The 13,505-nt window shown below is 34.0% G+C and overlaps 1 protein-coding gene across 1 annotated transcript in view; it reads right to left on the bottom strand.

Annotated features, from left to right (window-relative positions):
• DCBLD2 (discoidin, CUB and LCCL domain containing 2) overlaps positions 1–13,505 on the bottom strand; it is an 80,238-nt gene that overhangs the window by 31,279 nt on the left and 35,454 nt on the right. The window contains exon 3 of the mRNA XM_006208055.4: positions 5,135–5,272. Within this exon, the coding sequence (XP_006208117.3) occupies positions 5,135–5,272 (138 nt within the window). The remainder of the gene's footprint in view (positions 1–5,134; positions 5,273–13,505) is intronic.

The following is a 13,505-nucleotide window of genomic DNA, read 5'->3' as shown; positions in this document are numbered from 1 at the left end:
AGATTAACAAATTAATTGTTTACAAATGCTCTCTGCAAAATTGGTAACACTATTCATCAGCACCTTTGTTCTGCTAATTGACACCACAATACAGACATTTTTCTGCAGGTATACTCACTATACATACTCATTTGTGTATAAATAAGGACAAATCTAAAGATATGCACATAAACAGAGACTTCATTAATAAAATCTTACTTAACAGTTTAAAAGTTTTAAAACAGTTGCCAGATACAACAAAAATTAGGGACAACAGAAAAACTAAAATTAGAAATATAGCTAAGTGTAGTACTCAAAACAGAAAGGATTCTATAAAATTATTGTACAATTAAGGTAGCAAGCCATCTAAGGAATTCATGCTCTACTTTCAAAACCAGAAACATCCCAAGCAGAAAAACACAACCAGTTACAGAAATCTGGACTCTATTAGAAAGGAGTTCTCTATCCCACCCTATGTTTCATTTACAAGTTAATATAATCTGATGTAAGACAGAAGAAATGGAAAATATTTGAAAAATAGGTGGTTAAAGAATGTAGCAATCAGAAAATTGTGCTATTGGTGTTAATTCTAAAACTAATCTAACATATAGCAATAATAGCTGTCAAATGGGAATATGTGCCAGGCTCAGCTGTTCACAAGACTTAAGCACACTGTCATCAGATTTGAAGGGTTCAGCAGGTAATGAATAAACAAGTGTTTATGAATTTCAGTTAGGGAGGATGCTAATACATCTACACAGGATCATTTTATCTCACATGAAATTTTAAACTATCTCCTATTTTTTCCTACAAAAATAAAGGCAAACTTTACACTGAATACGACAGTCCTGAAGTGGTGAAATCTAAAGTAACGAGGTTTAACATTACTTTTTGAGTGATGATTTCATGTTCTACAAAAGGAGTATCAGACTACCACTTTTCAGGTGTGCATGTATGTACATACATGTACACACACAACACATAAACCCGATTTATGGCACATAACAAATAGAGACTGCCTTAAAGGACCTGAAGCTTTCAATGCAAATGCAGATATGTCTTCCGAGCTCATCGTTCTGTGACTAAAATTACTTAAAAAATCATTGCCCAGAGTCATCCTAGAAATGTTGAGCTTTTCTTAGAAACTGGGTAATGCTGAACAGGTTCAAAACCAGGAATTTAGGTCACTCACCTATAAAATTTATTTTTCAAGTCCAGTGCTAAATGCTGTTTTTATGTTTACATTTAAAATGAAAATGTCAGTGTCATTTAGTGTACTGGATTAAAAGATCTGAGTTACTGAGTCTGGACCTCTGAGTGGTGGGTTCTGCCTCTCTCAGTGAGACCAGCAGTAACTAAGGAGTTTCTCTCCACAGAACTTCTAACCAGTGGTTGCTAATATGATGTTCAGGATATCTCTAGGATCCACATCCATCTTCAATTTTCAAATGAAAATTTCAATTTCAGAAAGTATAGTTGGAATCTGATGGAATTATACTAACTCAGAGTAGAATTACCAATCCTCTAATAATTACTGAAGTGCTGATTAATACTTACATCTGTCTTTCCTTGCTACCCAATGGAAACAGGAAATTTTTCATTCACTGGTAGATAACATCTCTTAAAAATGAGGTTTACAGGTGAAAATTAAAAGTGATAACTGGTAAAGGAAAAGACTGAAAACTACGGCTCAAAGGTCACTAAAAATAACAGAGAGGAATAAAGCCACAGAAGTCGTAAAAACCAGACCCCGAAGTGGAGAGGACACCGGGTACAGAGCCCTGACACAGCCGCGGCACAGAGGCAGCTCAGCGCTTCAGCCCAGGGGCTCCTGTGTCCAAAGCCTCTCACCACAACTCCAGCTCAGGTAGGAGGAATCCTAATCCTTTGAAATGTTTCCTTGTATAAGACATACCTGGTTCAAAAGACTTTAAAAAGAATTAAATTAGAATTTGGCCTAATTCTAGAGTCACATTTATAACAAGAATTCTTAATTCAATCACCTCTGACCTGGTGTCCCCTCCACAGCCTCTTAATCGGCCTCCCTACAATTACTCTTCCCTCTTTTTGGCCCATTCTTCACAGAGCAGGGAATCATAAAAAAAGCAAAACAAAAACTAAAATATAAATCCAGTCCTGTCACTAATCTGCTCTAACAGCTTCCATGCACTTTTTTTTAACCGAAGTATAGTCAATGTGTCAATTTCTGGTGTAGAACATAATTGTTCAGTCATACATATACATATATATATTCCTTTTCATATTCTTTTTCATTATAGGTTACTACAAGATATGGAATATAGTGCCCTGTGCCATACATTCTTTGGGGGATAAGTGCCCTTATAGTTTCTACAAGGCCCCGAAAAATGTGACGTACTCGCCACATGTTCACTCCACCCCAGAAGTGCTGGCTTTTTTTCTGGCTGCCACTAAGCTCCTTCACATAGTAAGCCCTTTGCACCTGCTGTTCTCTTCCCTAGAATATTCCTCCTTTGTCTGCCTGGAACCTCCAATTAATCCTTTGGTTCTAGGCTCAGAAACGACTTCAGGAAAGCTTTGCACTCATGCAAAGCCACTACTCCCCGCACCTCTCTGGCCTCCTACTGTTGGAACGTTTCCTTCATCATACTTATCCTAATTGCAACAACCATGCCTTTTCCAACCCTGGACTGTAAGTCCTATGAAGGGGAGGTTGTGTCTCATTTACTGCTGTCTTCCCAGGGCCTGGCATACTGCAGGAAATAAGGCCAATATTGAAGGGAATATAATTTTGCAATGGGCTCTTGTACAAAGTAATGAAAATTAGTCTATCTTACACAAAATCATGACACTATCAACAACAACACATCACACTATAATATTAACAAGTCTTTGTGACAGTTTCACAGTTTAAATGAAGAAGCCACTGAAGTAAGATTTTCCACAACCTTTTCATTTCCAAAGACTCTAAACCTACAACTAGGTTAAGCTGGGGACATGTAGTGATGTTCCTTGAAAATATTCATGGAATTCAGTGTGGCAGCTAAGTTCCTGGATAGAAACAAGCTGAGACTCTCAACCAAAGCCAACCAGCCTTCAAATGAATGAGTCATTACAAGAAACTGTGTCTGCAAGGCCACCCAAGAAGAAGTAACATGAAATTTAACCAGTATTCTCTTGAATTTAGCCTAGCCAATTCACTTCAAATAAAACAAATGCTTGATGGTTGGGACAAGACATACAAAAACATTAAGTAAAAACTCAGGAGGGAGCTGTGCAATGAGGATTTCTCAGGGTGATTATGACTTTGGAAAGTGTTACCATAAAGAAGTTCCTGATTATGGTGAATATTTCAAAACAATCTTTGGAAGCTAAGATTCATCTAAAATCGTGACCCAGCCATTTGAAATTTGGCATAGATGTATGTAAGTCTACAATAACTGATTCTGTTATCAGAAATGATTGTCAATTCTTAAGAAACTTTAATGCACGTTTAGGTTTCTGTAGATCAAAAGCTGCATAAATTAAATATCCACGTAAGATAGTTTTTTTTAAAGAGGAAATATTTTTTCCAGAAAACTTTGACTCAATAAATAACAAAAGAGAGTAAAGGGAAAATATGAAACCGCAAAATAAATAATTTAACCTGATACTGAGACCAAGAAACTTAAAGAGAATAAGAAGCAAATTAATTATTTTCTAACCTCTCAACCATCAACCCAAGACTTTCAGAAAGTAAAAAGAAAGGAAAGAAATCTATCATCTCACTCAGTGTTTTCCACCTTATTCTTTTGATTGGGGGTGGGAGTGGGAAAATGGGGGGGGTGGTGTGTGAAGTGGTGAAAGGGGGAAACGAGTATTTGTTTTCTGTCCACTATAACAGGTGCCTACAGACACTATGCATGAATGATTAGACTTAGTCCTCACAACTGACTATTTACAGATGCAGCTCACAGGAGGAGTGACAGGTCAGAGGTCATCTGGCTGGTACACGGCAGAGGGGCGGGCTGTGATTCCAAAGCTACTTAGTGCCCCTTCCACAACACCATACTGCCTCAGCTTTACCAGTTCTGTCAAAAATCTTAACTGTTCACTTAGCGTAATATTTCCAGTTCTTTTCTCTGCCTTATTCTATCCCAGTGAGTTTTCTTTTTCACTCTCTCTGAGGGATTTTCTTAGCCTTCATACCTTTTTCCATAGCTTCAAAATTAAGAGAAAGCAGATCTGTCTTCACCCGGCACAGCTCTCCTCTTTCACACTGTTAGTGAAACTTGTAATGAGACATACAGTGTTTATCTCAAACCCACCACAGCTGAGAAACAGCTTGCACTGCCCATAATCATTCGCACTGCCCAACATTCTCACACCTAGGAGGACTTAACAATTTTCTCATTTATACAACATTAAGTAGGAGCTAATTTTTAATTTTAAATGGTCAACTTAGTTAAATCATTATTGAATGTCAAAATTATCATCTATTGTCTACTTTAAATGACTGTTTCACTACATTTTCATATTAGTAACATTTTAAAAAACTTTCTTACCACAGGACAACTAACAGCAGAGGGGAATGGGTCAATGCCACAGCAGCCAAAACTTGAGAGAGGCTTCATTCAAGTCCTGCATTGTAGCTTAGAGATTCGAGTAAATTTTGCACATAGTAGCCTTGTTTTAAATTTCCCCCTTCAGACTCTAAATATTAACAATCTAGAAAATATCTCATGTTTATTTTGTGGTGTCTCAGACAGCACTCCCCAGGGTACTCCTGGTGGCATGAGAGGCTCTTCTTTGAGAAGAATGGTAATACGGTAGCACGGTACTATGAAGTGGTAAACTGGATAAGAAAGCTTTAAATTGAAATGACACTTTTCAATAATTGACAGATTTTTAAGTTATTATCATTTGTGTTCCAATCTTACAAAACTAGAAAAATCAGTATTTCTTCTACTAAGGAAAGGTTAAGTATATAAAAGGATTTTATATAAAAGTTAATACATTTATTTTTTTAAGACTCTGACAGTGATCTAATTTTATTTGTCAAATTTATGTACGTGTTATTAACTGTTCAGTCTTTCTACTCTATTCCAATCTCAGATAAGAGGTACTCAAATATAACACTGTATTTTGTTTTTAGAAATCGTAAAATGTTGGACTTGTGACATAAAGTGAAAATTACCTTGTTTATCTATAACTGAGTATGAGGCCAAAAATCCTCGTCCAGAAGCATGAATTCCACTCATGAACAGCACTGTAATTTCATTGCTTTTTGATTCAATTGAATGGTTCATTTGCAACCCCAGACCACAGTATTTGCCTAGAAATGAAAGAAAAGAAAGTATTTGGTGTGACTCATAAAGTCAATAATATTTATAATGTAGTTAAGAGAATCAGAGTATACCGAGTATTAGATTAATCTAAAATGATGACTAGAGCGTTTAATGATTTAAAAATCACATTACTCAAGAGAGAAAAAAATAAATGCTAAGTAATTAACTTCAAATGATTCAAAAGGAAAAACTGTGTATATAGGCATTCATGATCTTATAATGACTCAATTTCCTGTGAAAGATGCATACACTTTTTAAAATAGTAACAAGGAATTAAAAATTAACTTAGAGCATTTCATATAGGTAGGTGGCTCATAAATGAACCGACAGCCAATCAGTAGTATCCTTAACCTGCTCCCCACTGGGCGCCCCTAGATTCCTGGGCTCAGGGCAGCCCTTAAACCTTTATCAGATCTTCTCAAGTTTTCTTCTGAGGATTGCCTGTTAGGTGATCATGTTCAGTCCTACAGCTTTAACTATGCTGTGACAACCCACATCGACACCTCTACACACAGCCTTTTCCTTGGACTTCAGGTGCATATATCCAACTGCCTGTCAATTTTTATCCTTTAATGTCCAACAGACACTTAAAAAATCACATATTCTCCTAAGTACAGATCTAAGATTGTTAAGATAAAAGGGAAGAAGAAAAAAATTAGTGAGATATCCACCAGTAATAAAAATGGGTCTTCTTACTTGCTTGGTAAATTGTCTAACAAATTCTGAATAAAAAGTTCCAAAAATATTTTAAGCTGAGCAACACCACTTGAATAAAGTAATGTGTAGTTCCACAGACACCATTTTCAAGGACTATACATGATCATGTTGAGCAGAAAATCCCAAATAATCAACCCAAACCCCCACCAGAACTGGTAAGGGAGCTAAGGTCACAAGATCAATATACAAAAAAATTGCATTTCCATACACTAGTGACAATCTGAAATGAAATCTTTAAAACTTCATTTGTAACAAAAGATTAAGATATTTAGAGATAAATTTTAAAAAAGAAATTCAAAACCAGTACACTAAAAAATACAAAACACTGCTGAGAAAAATGAAAGAACTAAATAAATGGGGAGACATACCACATTCATGGTCTAAAAGACTCAATATTGTTACGATGTCAGTTCTCTCTAAATTGATCAACTCAATGCAATCCATACCAAAATCCTAGTGTGTTTTTTTTTCTTTTTTAGAAATTAATGAGTCTAAAATGTACATGGAAATGCAAAGGGCATAGAAGAGCCAAAACAATCTTGGTAAAGAAGACAGTTGAAAGACTTACATTATCTGATTTTCAACTCACTATAAAACTATAGTACAAGACAATGTGATGTCATTTTAAGGACAAATATCTATATTAATCTCAATGGAGCAGAACGGAGTCCAGAAATAAATCCACACATATGGTCAATTGATTTCTGACAAAAGCGTCAAGATAACTTAACAGAGAAAGAATAGTCCTTTCAACAAATGTACTAAGCCAGCTGGATACTGATGTGCGAAATCACAATGAACGTAAAACTTTACTTCAAAATACATACGAAAATTAAGTCAAAATGGATCATCAACCATAAGACCTAAACTTATAAAACTCTTACAAGACATAAAAGAAATCTTTTGTGACTTTGGGTAAGGCGAAGATTTCTAGATTCAACACCAAAAGCATAGTCCATTAAAGAAAAATATTAATTTGGATTTCATCAAAATTTAAAACATTGCTCCTCAAAAGACCACCATTAAGAAAATGAGCTGACAAACAACAGGCTAAGAGAAAATATCTGCAAAGCATTAATCCGATGAAGACGTCATATCTGAAATGTGTAAAGAACTCCTGCAATTCAACTTTTTTAAATGGGCAAAAGATTTCATCAGATACCTCAAAAAGATATACTAATGGCAAATAAGCACATGAAAAGATGCTCAACAGCATTAGTCATTAGAGAAGTGAATATTAAAACTACAATGAGATGCCACTACATATCACTATTATAGCTATAATCAAAAAAAGGCTGACAATACCAGATATTGGTAAGAATGTGGACAAATCTGAAACCTTCTTACACTGATGATGGAACCCTAAGAGGCACATACATTTCTGAAAATCAACCTGGCAGTTTCTTCAGATGCTAAACATAAACATACACAGATGATACAACCAGCAACTCCGCTTCTAGTCATCTATCCAGGAGGAAAGGAATCGTATGTCCACCAAAAATGGTCATAGCAGCATTTCTTACATTTGCCCAAAACAAAAACAATCTAATTTTCTATCAACTAGTAATGGATAAACAAAATATGGTATGTACCCACACAAAGGAAGACTACTCCCCAATAAACAGGAACAAACTAGTGATGTAACAACAAGGATGAACCTTCCTGGGACCAGGGGCAAGGTGGGAACTGACTCCAGGTGGGTACAAGAGAACTTTCTGGGGTGATGGAAATTTCTAAACCTAGATTTTTGTGATGTTCACATAGCTATATAGTTTACTAAACTCATCAAACTATACATTAAAATTAGGTGAATTTTATGGTACGTAAATTATACCTCACTAAAGCTTTCAAAAGAAAAGCAAACATTAAAACAAATTTTAATACAAAATGTTTTGTGCAAAGAAACAATAGGTCACAGAACCAGACAAAGCAGAAAGAGACCTTTAGAGTTCTATTCTAGGCCCCTCTTTGACAGCTAAAGAAACTGAAAATCAAATAAACAGACTGTCTAAAGCGACACTACTTGCTAAGATGTGAAATCAGTCCAGAATTCAGATCCTCTCTACCTTGTCCCATGCTTTTTCCTGCTACTTACCACTCACCAGTAACAAAGCGCACGCTTCCCCTGGGGCTGCAAAGAGAAGTGTTTTATGATAGGACTTTCTTCCCAGTCAGTGACCCAGGGTAGCACCTGGGGATCCCCTCGGTTCTATAGTGGGCTAGCTGCTCTCTCCTTCTAGCAACAACACCCTTTTTGCTTTTTCATCATCCCAGCAACAGTCTCATTCCTAAATAAACGAGTAAATGTTTCAGCTCTTTTGGTATAAACCACCTAAATGTACCATAATACTACGTGTGCCTTTAAGTACATTATTTATTGAAATCTACACCACCTTCAAGATAACCGTTTGCAGAGACTGATCTTACTCTTCCCCTCCACTCAAAACATTTTAGAGTCAATATTCCTAGAAAATTATACATAATTGTGAAATTCTGCCATAATTTTAAAAATGAATTATTCTTTACACAAGTAAGGTTTCTTCCCCACTAATGAAAAAGTACTATATTTTAAATAAATTTTATATTATATATTTTGTGTAAATATACCTAAAATCAGGCAATCTTTACTTTTTTTTTTTTTTCAGAAAATGAGACTAATTTAACCCTAAAGTCACACTGAAAGTTGTCAGTTAAAAGAAAAAACTCCCAATTCTGAAATGCTCAACCGTGTGCAAAAGATTTTATACAAAGAACCTTTCTTTCAGGATATAATTCTTCAAGGCATTATAATCTCTAAATTATTTTACAAGTTAATCTTATGTGGAAATTCTATAAAAATTTTAGAAACGAGTTTGCTTTATCTGAGAATAATTTCAGGCCTATGTATGAATAACAAATCATAGATTTAATAGTTTTATCCAATATATCATTGTGTTTTAATTTTTTCTTAACATGGAAAAGTGATTTAAGTTCAATTTTTCTGTTCTGCAGTCACATTGCAGTCATAAAGAAAAGCCCCTCCAGTAAATTTTCCCACCTTGAGGCAAGGAAAACATGCTGCTATGTCTTGCACAGAACGGCGTTCATGGTCTTATCATAACTGGTTTCAAAATGGCCATTTGGCTCTGGTCATTGCACAGGACTCTTAAGATAAAGCTTGCAAATAAGGAGACAAAAACCCAAAAAATCTTCATCTAAAATAAAAAGGGATGTATCACATTTATACTGAACTTTAAAAATCTCAATTTGAAAGTAAAGAACATTCAGTCTATTAACTTTTCCATTTATCAGCATTTAATAAATAAATGCCAAACATCAAGGTGTGCGCGTGCACACACACACGGCTTAGGTGCTATGGTGTTTGACATATTTTAATATACCTTGCTCATCCTTTCTTTAAAAATACCTACTGTGCAAAAAAAAACAAAAGGCTTTCTACGGCTAAATATGAAATGCAATTTAAATATAGCTGTCAGTATTTTTAACTTTCAAGTAAAACACCCAAAGAACCCTTTAACAGTTACTATCTGAATATACATGAAGAAAAGATTAAGTCTTCAGATTTGTTTTTTAATACTAAATAACTGAGAAATAGTCTGGTAAACAAGAAAAGTATTAAATATTGTATTATTTTTGAATACTAAATATTTTAAAATAATGACCTAATATTTAAAAGAGTAATATGTACTTCATGTTATTTCAAATTTTGTCTCAAATACTAAAAATATCAGATGTTATATAATTTGTTAGCAAAGCCAAACATGTGCAGAGCCAGAACCATCACATTCAATCTTAAGGCCCAGGGGGAGGAGGTAAAGGCAAGAGAAATTCTATCAACTTAAACCTTACAAAAGCAAGTTAACTCTTGTCAAAGTGAACAACAGTTTTAGCTGGGCTCATTAGCACTAGCTGCTCTTTGCCATTTAAGGATTTTATTACAAGGCTGATAAACGTGCTCAGTATATACAAATATATACAAAGTCTTCGGTTAACTTTTAGGTACAAACAAAAAAGATCTTATTTAAAGAATATGATAATGCCATACACTATCATGTCATATTAAGGTGTCCTTACTTTATAAAAATTTTCATGTATATAAATACTAGGAAATTCCAAATTATCAGACTAAACTTAAAAGTAAAAGTGCTCCCGGGAGTTCCACAGATGCTTTCTGTCACCAAGGATAACTAACACAACACTGTAAATCAACTATACTTCAGTTTAAAAAAAGATACAGCACATGTAACAGTATTATTCATAGAAGTTGTACAGGAGTGTTAATATAGAATCCAGACTTATTTCAAATCTAAGAATGAACTGGGATTGGGCTGTATTATGAAAATAGTCAAATGTCCTTTAGTCAGCTGTATCAGACATTATACTTCTCCACAACTGTTAAAGTTTTTGTATTTTTTTGTTTTGCTTCATCTTAACATATTTGATATCACTGGTTCTGATCTGAAGCCCTGGGGACAGGAACTGAGGGGTGGGCTTCATGACCTTTTTAAAGCTCTTGAAGTTGGAGGCAACAGTTTACGTAAATATACAAATGTAATTTTCTTCCATAATGAAGATAGTACAGAGTATCATCTTTTAATAATTAGGTTTTCAAGTTGTTTACAATCCCCAAAGTTTAAGGACTCACTGAATATGGTAACAAGTAACTTATATTTGAAGATTAACTTGTTTTGACATGCACTAAATGTCTAACAACACGGCAAGTCAAATAAATTACGTGACACAACCTTAGAATGTTATCTAATGTATAAATCATGTTTGTGAAGCATATTTAATAAAGCAAATGCTCATATGACAAAAAAGTAAAAGTGCTATATGAACATAAAGAAATAATCGACAAAAACATTCTCAAAGTGAAACAGTTAAAAAAAATTATTTTCAACTCTTCTAATACAGACAGAATCATGAAAGTATTTTCTATCTGCATTGCAGTTTCACCTCCTGTTTATTTACTTGGAGTTATAGTGTCCTCTGAAATGTGGATAAATTCAATCTATGGTAGAAACTTTTTAAAACTACTCTTTTTCTGTGAAAAAAATGGATAATCTCAATTTTAAAAAAAGAAGAAAAAAGAAGAAAAGTATGATAGCTCTCCTTGCAGGTGCTTAAGTGAGTCCAGTATACACCGAATGAACACCTACTTTGATCACTTATTCCAGGCAAGATGAGGGTCTCTCTCCTCACTTGGCTCACCTTTGACCACAGGTTTTACCCACTGCACAAGTAATACAAGCACTTGGCAAAATACTCTGGGAAAGGAAGAAGCAAATTCAGCCCTAATCTGGGCCAATACAGTGGTTAATTCTTTAATTGCGTTTCTTCATTTGGCTAAAGGTCCTTCTAAATCAACATGAAGCACTTAACTGTCAACAATCACAGGTTCTGCTGATGGCTCTCAAAGCCAGCCAAAATTTTTAGAAGTTTCTTATGGATTAGTAAGAGAGGAACTTAAAAAATTTGTCTGTGGATACATATAGAAAACTACAGAAGTTACTTATGTATTGATCACATCATAAAACCCATGAAACACTGGTTTATAATCTCAAAGAAATCAGCAAGTAAAATGTTTACATTACCATTAGGCTATAGGAAACTAGAAAAAAAAGCAAATTAAATCCAAAGTAAGCAGAAGAAATAATAAAAGAAATAGTAAAAAGAATAACTAGAACAGAAATCAATGAAATTGAATACAAGAAACCAGCAGAGAAATTAATGAAACTAAAAGCTGCCACTCTGAAAAGAAAATCAACAACCATCTAGTGGGGCTAAGAAAAAGAGAGGACACAATTACTAATATCAGAAATGGAAGTGGGAATATCATAACATTAAAAAGATAATAAAGGAATACTATGAACAACTCTTATCTCCACAAATTTGATAACCTAGATGAAACGTACAGGTTCCTTGAAATACACCACTTGCCAAAACTGAAACAAAAGAAATACACAATCTGAATAGCCCCTATCTATTTAAGAAATTGAATCAATAATTAATAATCTTTCTAAAGAGAAAACACCAGGCACAGATGGGTTCATTGGTAAATTCCATCAAACATTTAAGAAAGGAATTACACCAATTCTCTCCAATCTCCTTCAGAAGATACAAGCAGAAGAAATACCTCCTAACTCATTCTATGAGGCCAGCATTACTCTAAAACCAAAACCAAAGACATTACAAGAAAACCATATACCAGTATTTCTCATCAAAATAGATGTAAACATCCTTAACAAAATATTAACAAATAGAATTCAACAACATACAGAAAGAATTATATACCATGATCAAGTGTGATTTATCCCAGGTATGCAAGGTTGGTTCAATATTTGACAATCAATTAATGTAATTCATCACATCAACAGGCTAAGAAAGAAAAGCCACATGATCAAACTTAGATGCAGAAAGAGCATTTGACAAAATCCAACATCCATTCATGACTGAAAAAAAACTATCAGTAAACTTGGAATATAATAAGGGAACTTCTTCAACTTGATACAGAATATTCACAAAAAACTATAGCTAACATATTTAATGGTAAGAAATTCAACATTTTCCCAATGAGATCAAGAACAAGGCAAGAAACTGCTATCTATTAAATTTCCTAGAATAAATTGGCTATGATTATTTTAGGTCTCCATTAAAAATTTATATTAAATATGCAATAAGCTACTTTGGCTAACAGAAGTTGGGGGGATATTAGTGTCATAGTTTATTATTATAAGTAATCTTTGCATCTTCGTTTAATATAACCACAGCAGTATCTCAATACTACCAGCTAATAATCTTTATAATCCTACTTTGTAGCTATACCATCTGTTAGTTATTATTTTATATGTGTCTCCATATGCATATGTGAATTAGTTGTCACTCAAGACAAATATACAAATGGAATTGTGGTTTTGTGGGGAGTTTTTAATTGGCTTTTTTGTGTGTGTTTGCTATCTTTAGTCCAGTGAACTAAATAAACAAACATATTCCTCAGTCTTGGAGACATAAATACAAATTTCAGTTGTACAAAATACAAACTTCCAGTTACAAAATTAGTCATGGGAATGTAATGCACAGCATGGGGAATATAATCAATAACACTGTATTAACTTTACATGGTGACAGATGATAACTACTTATTGTGATAATTATTTCACAATGTATATATGCTGTACACATGAAACTAATATTGTATGTCAAATATACTTCAATAAAATAGAAGTTAAAAATGAAAAATTTAAAATAATTTTTGTAATATAAATAAAAGAAATTTAAGTTCAATAAACACAATCTAAAAGTAAAAAAAAAGAAAAAACATAGCAAGAATGTCCCTTTTTTACCACTCATTTTTAACATTATACTCGAAGTGTTAGCTAACATAATGAGAAAAGAAAAGGGGAAAAAAGGTATACGGATTGGGAAGGAAGAAATAAAACTGTCTTTGTTCACAGATGACATGATCATCTATGCAGAAAATCCAAAAGAACTGACCAAAAAACT

The sequence above is a fragment of the Vicugna pacos genome, chromosome 1 (genome assembly GCF_048564905.1).
Source record: "Vicugna pacos chromosome 1, VicPac4, whole genome shotgun sequence".
Taxonomy (NCBI): domain Eukaryota; kingdom Metazoa; phylum Chordata; class Mammalia; order Artiodactyla; family Camelidae; genus Vicugna; species Vicugna pacos.
The sequence above is the reverse complement of the archived record's forward strand: the minus strand, read 5'-3'. Positions and strand labels throughout refer to the sequence as shown.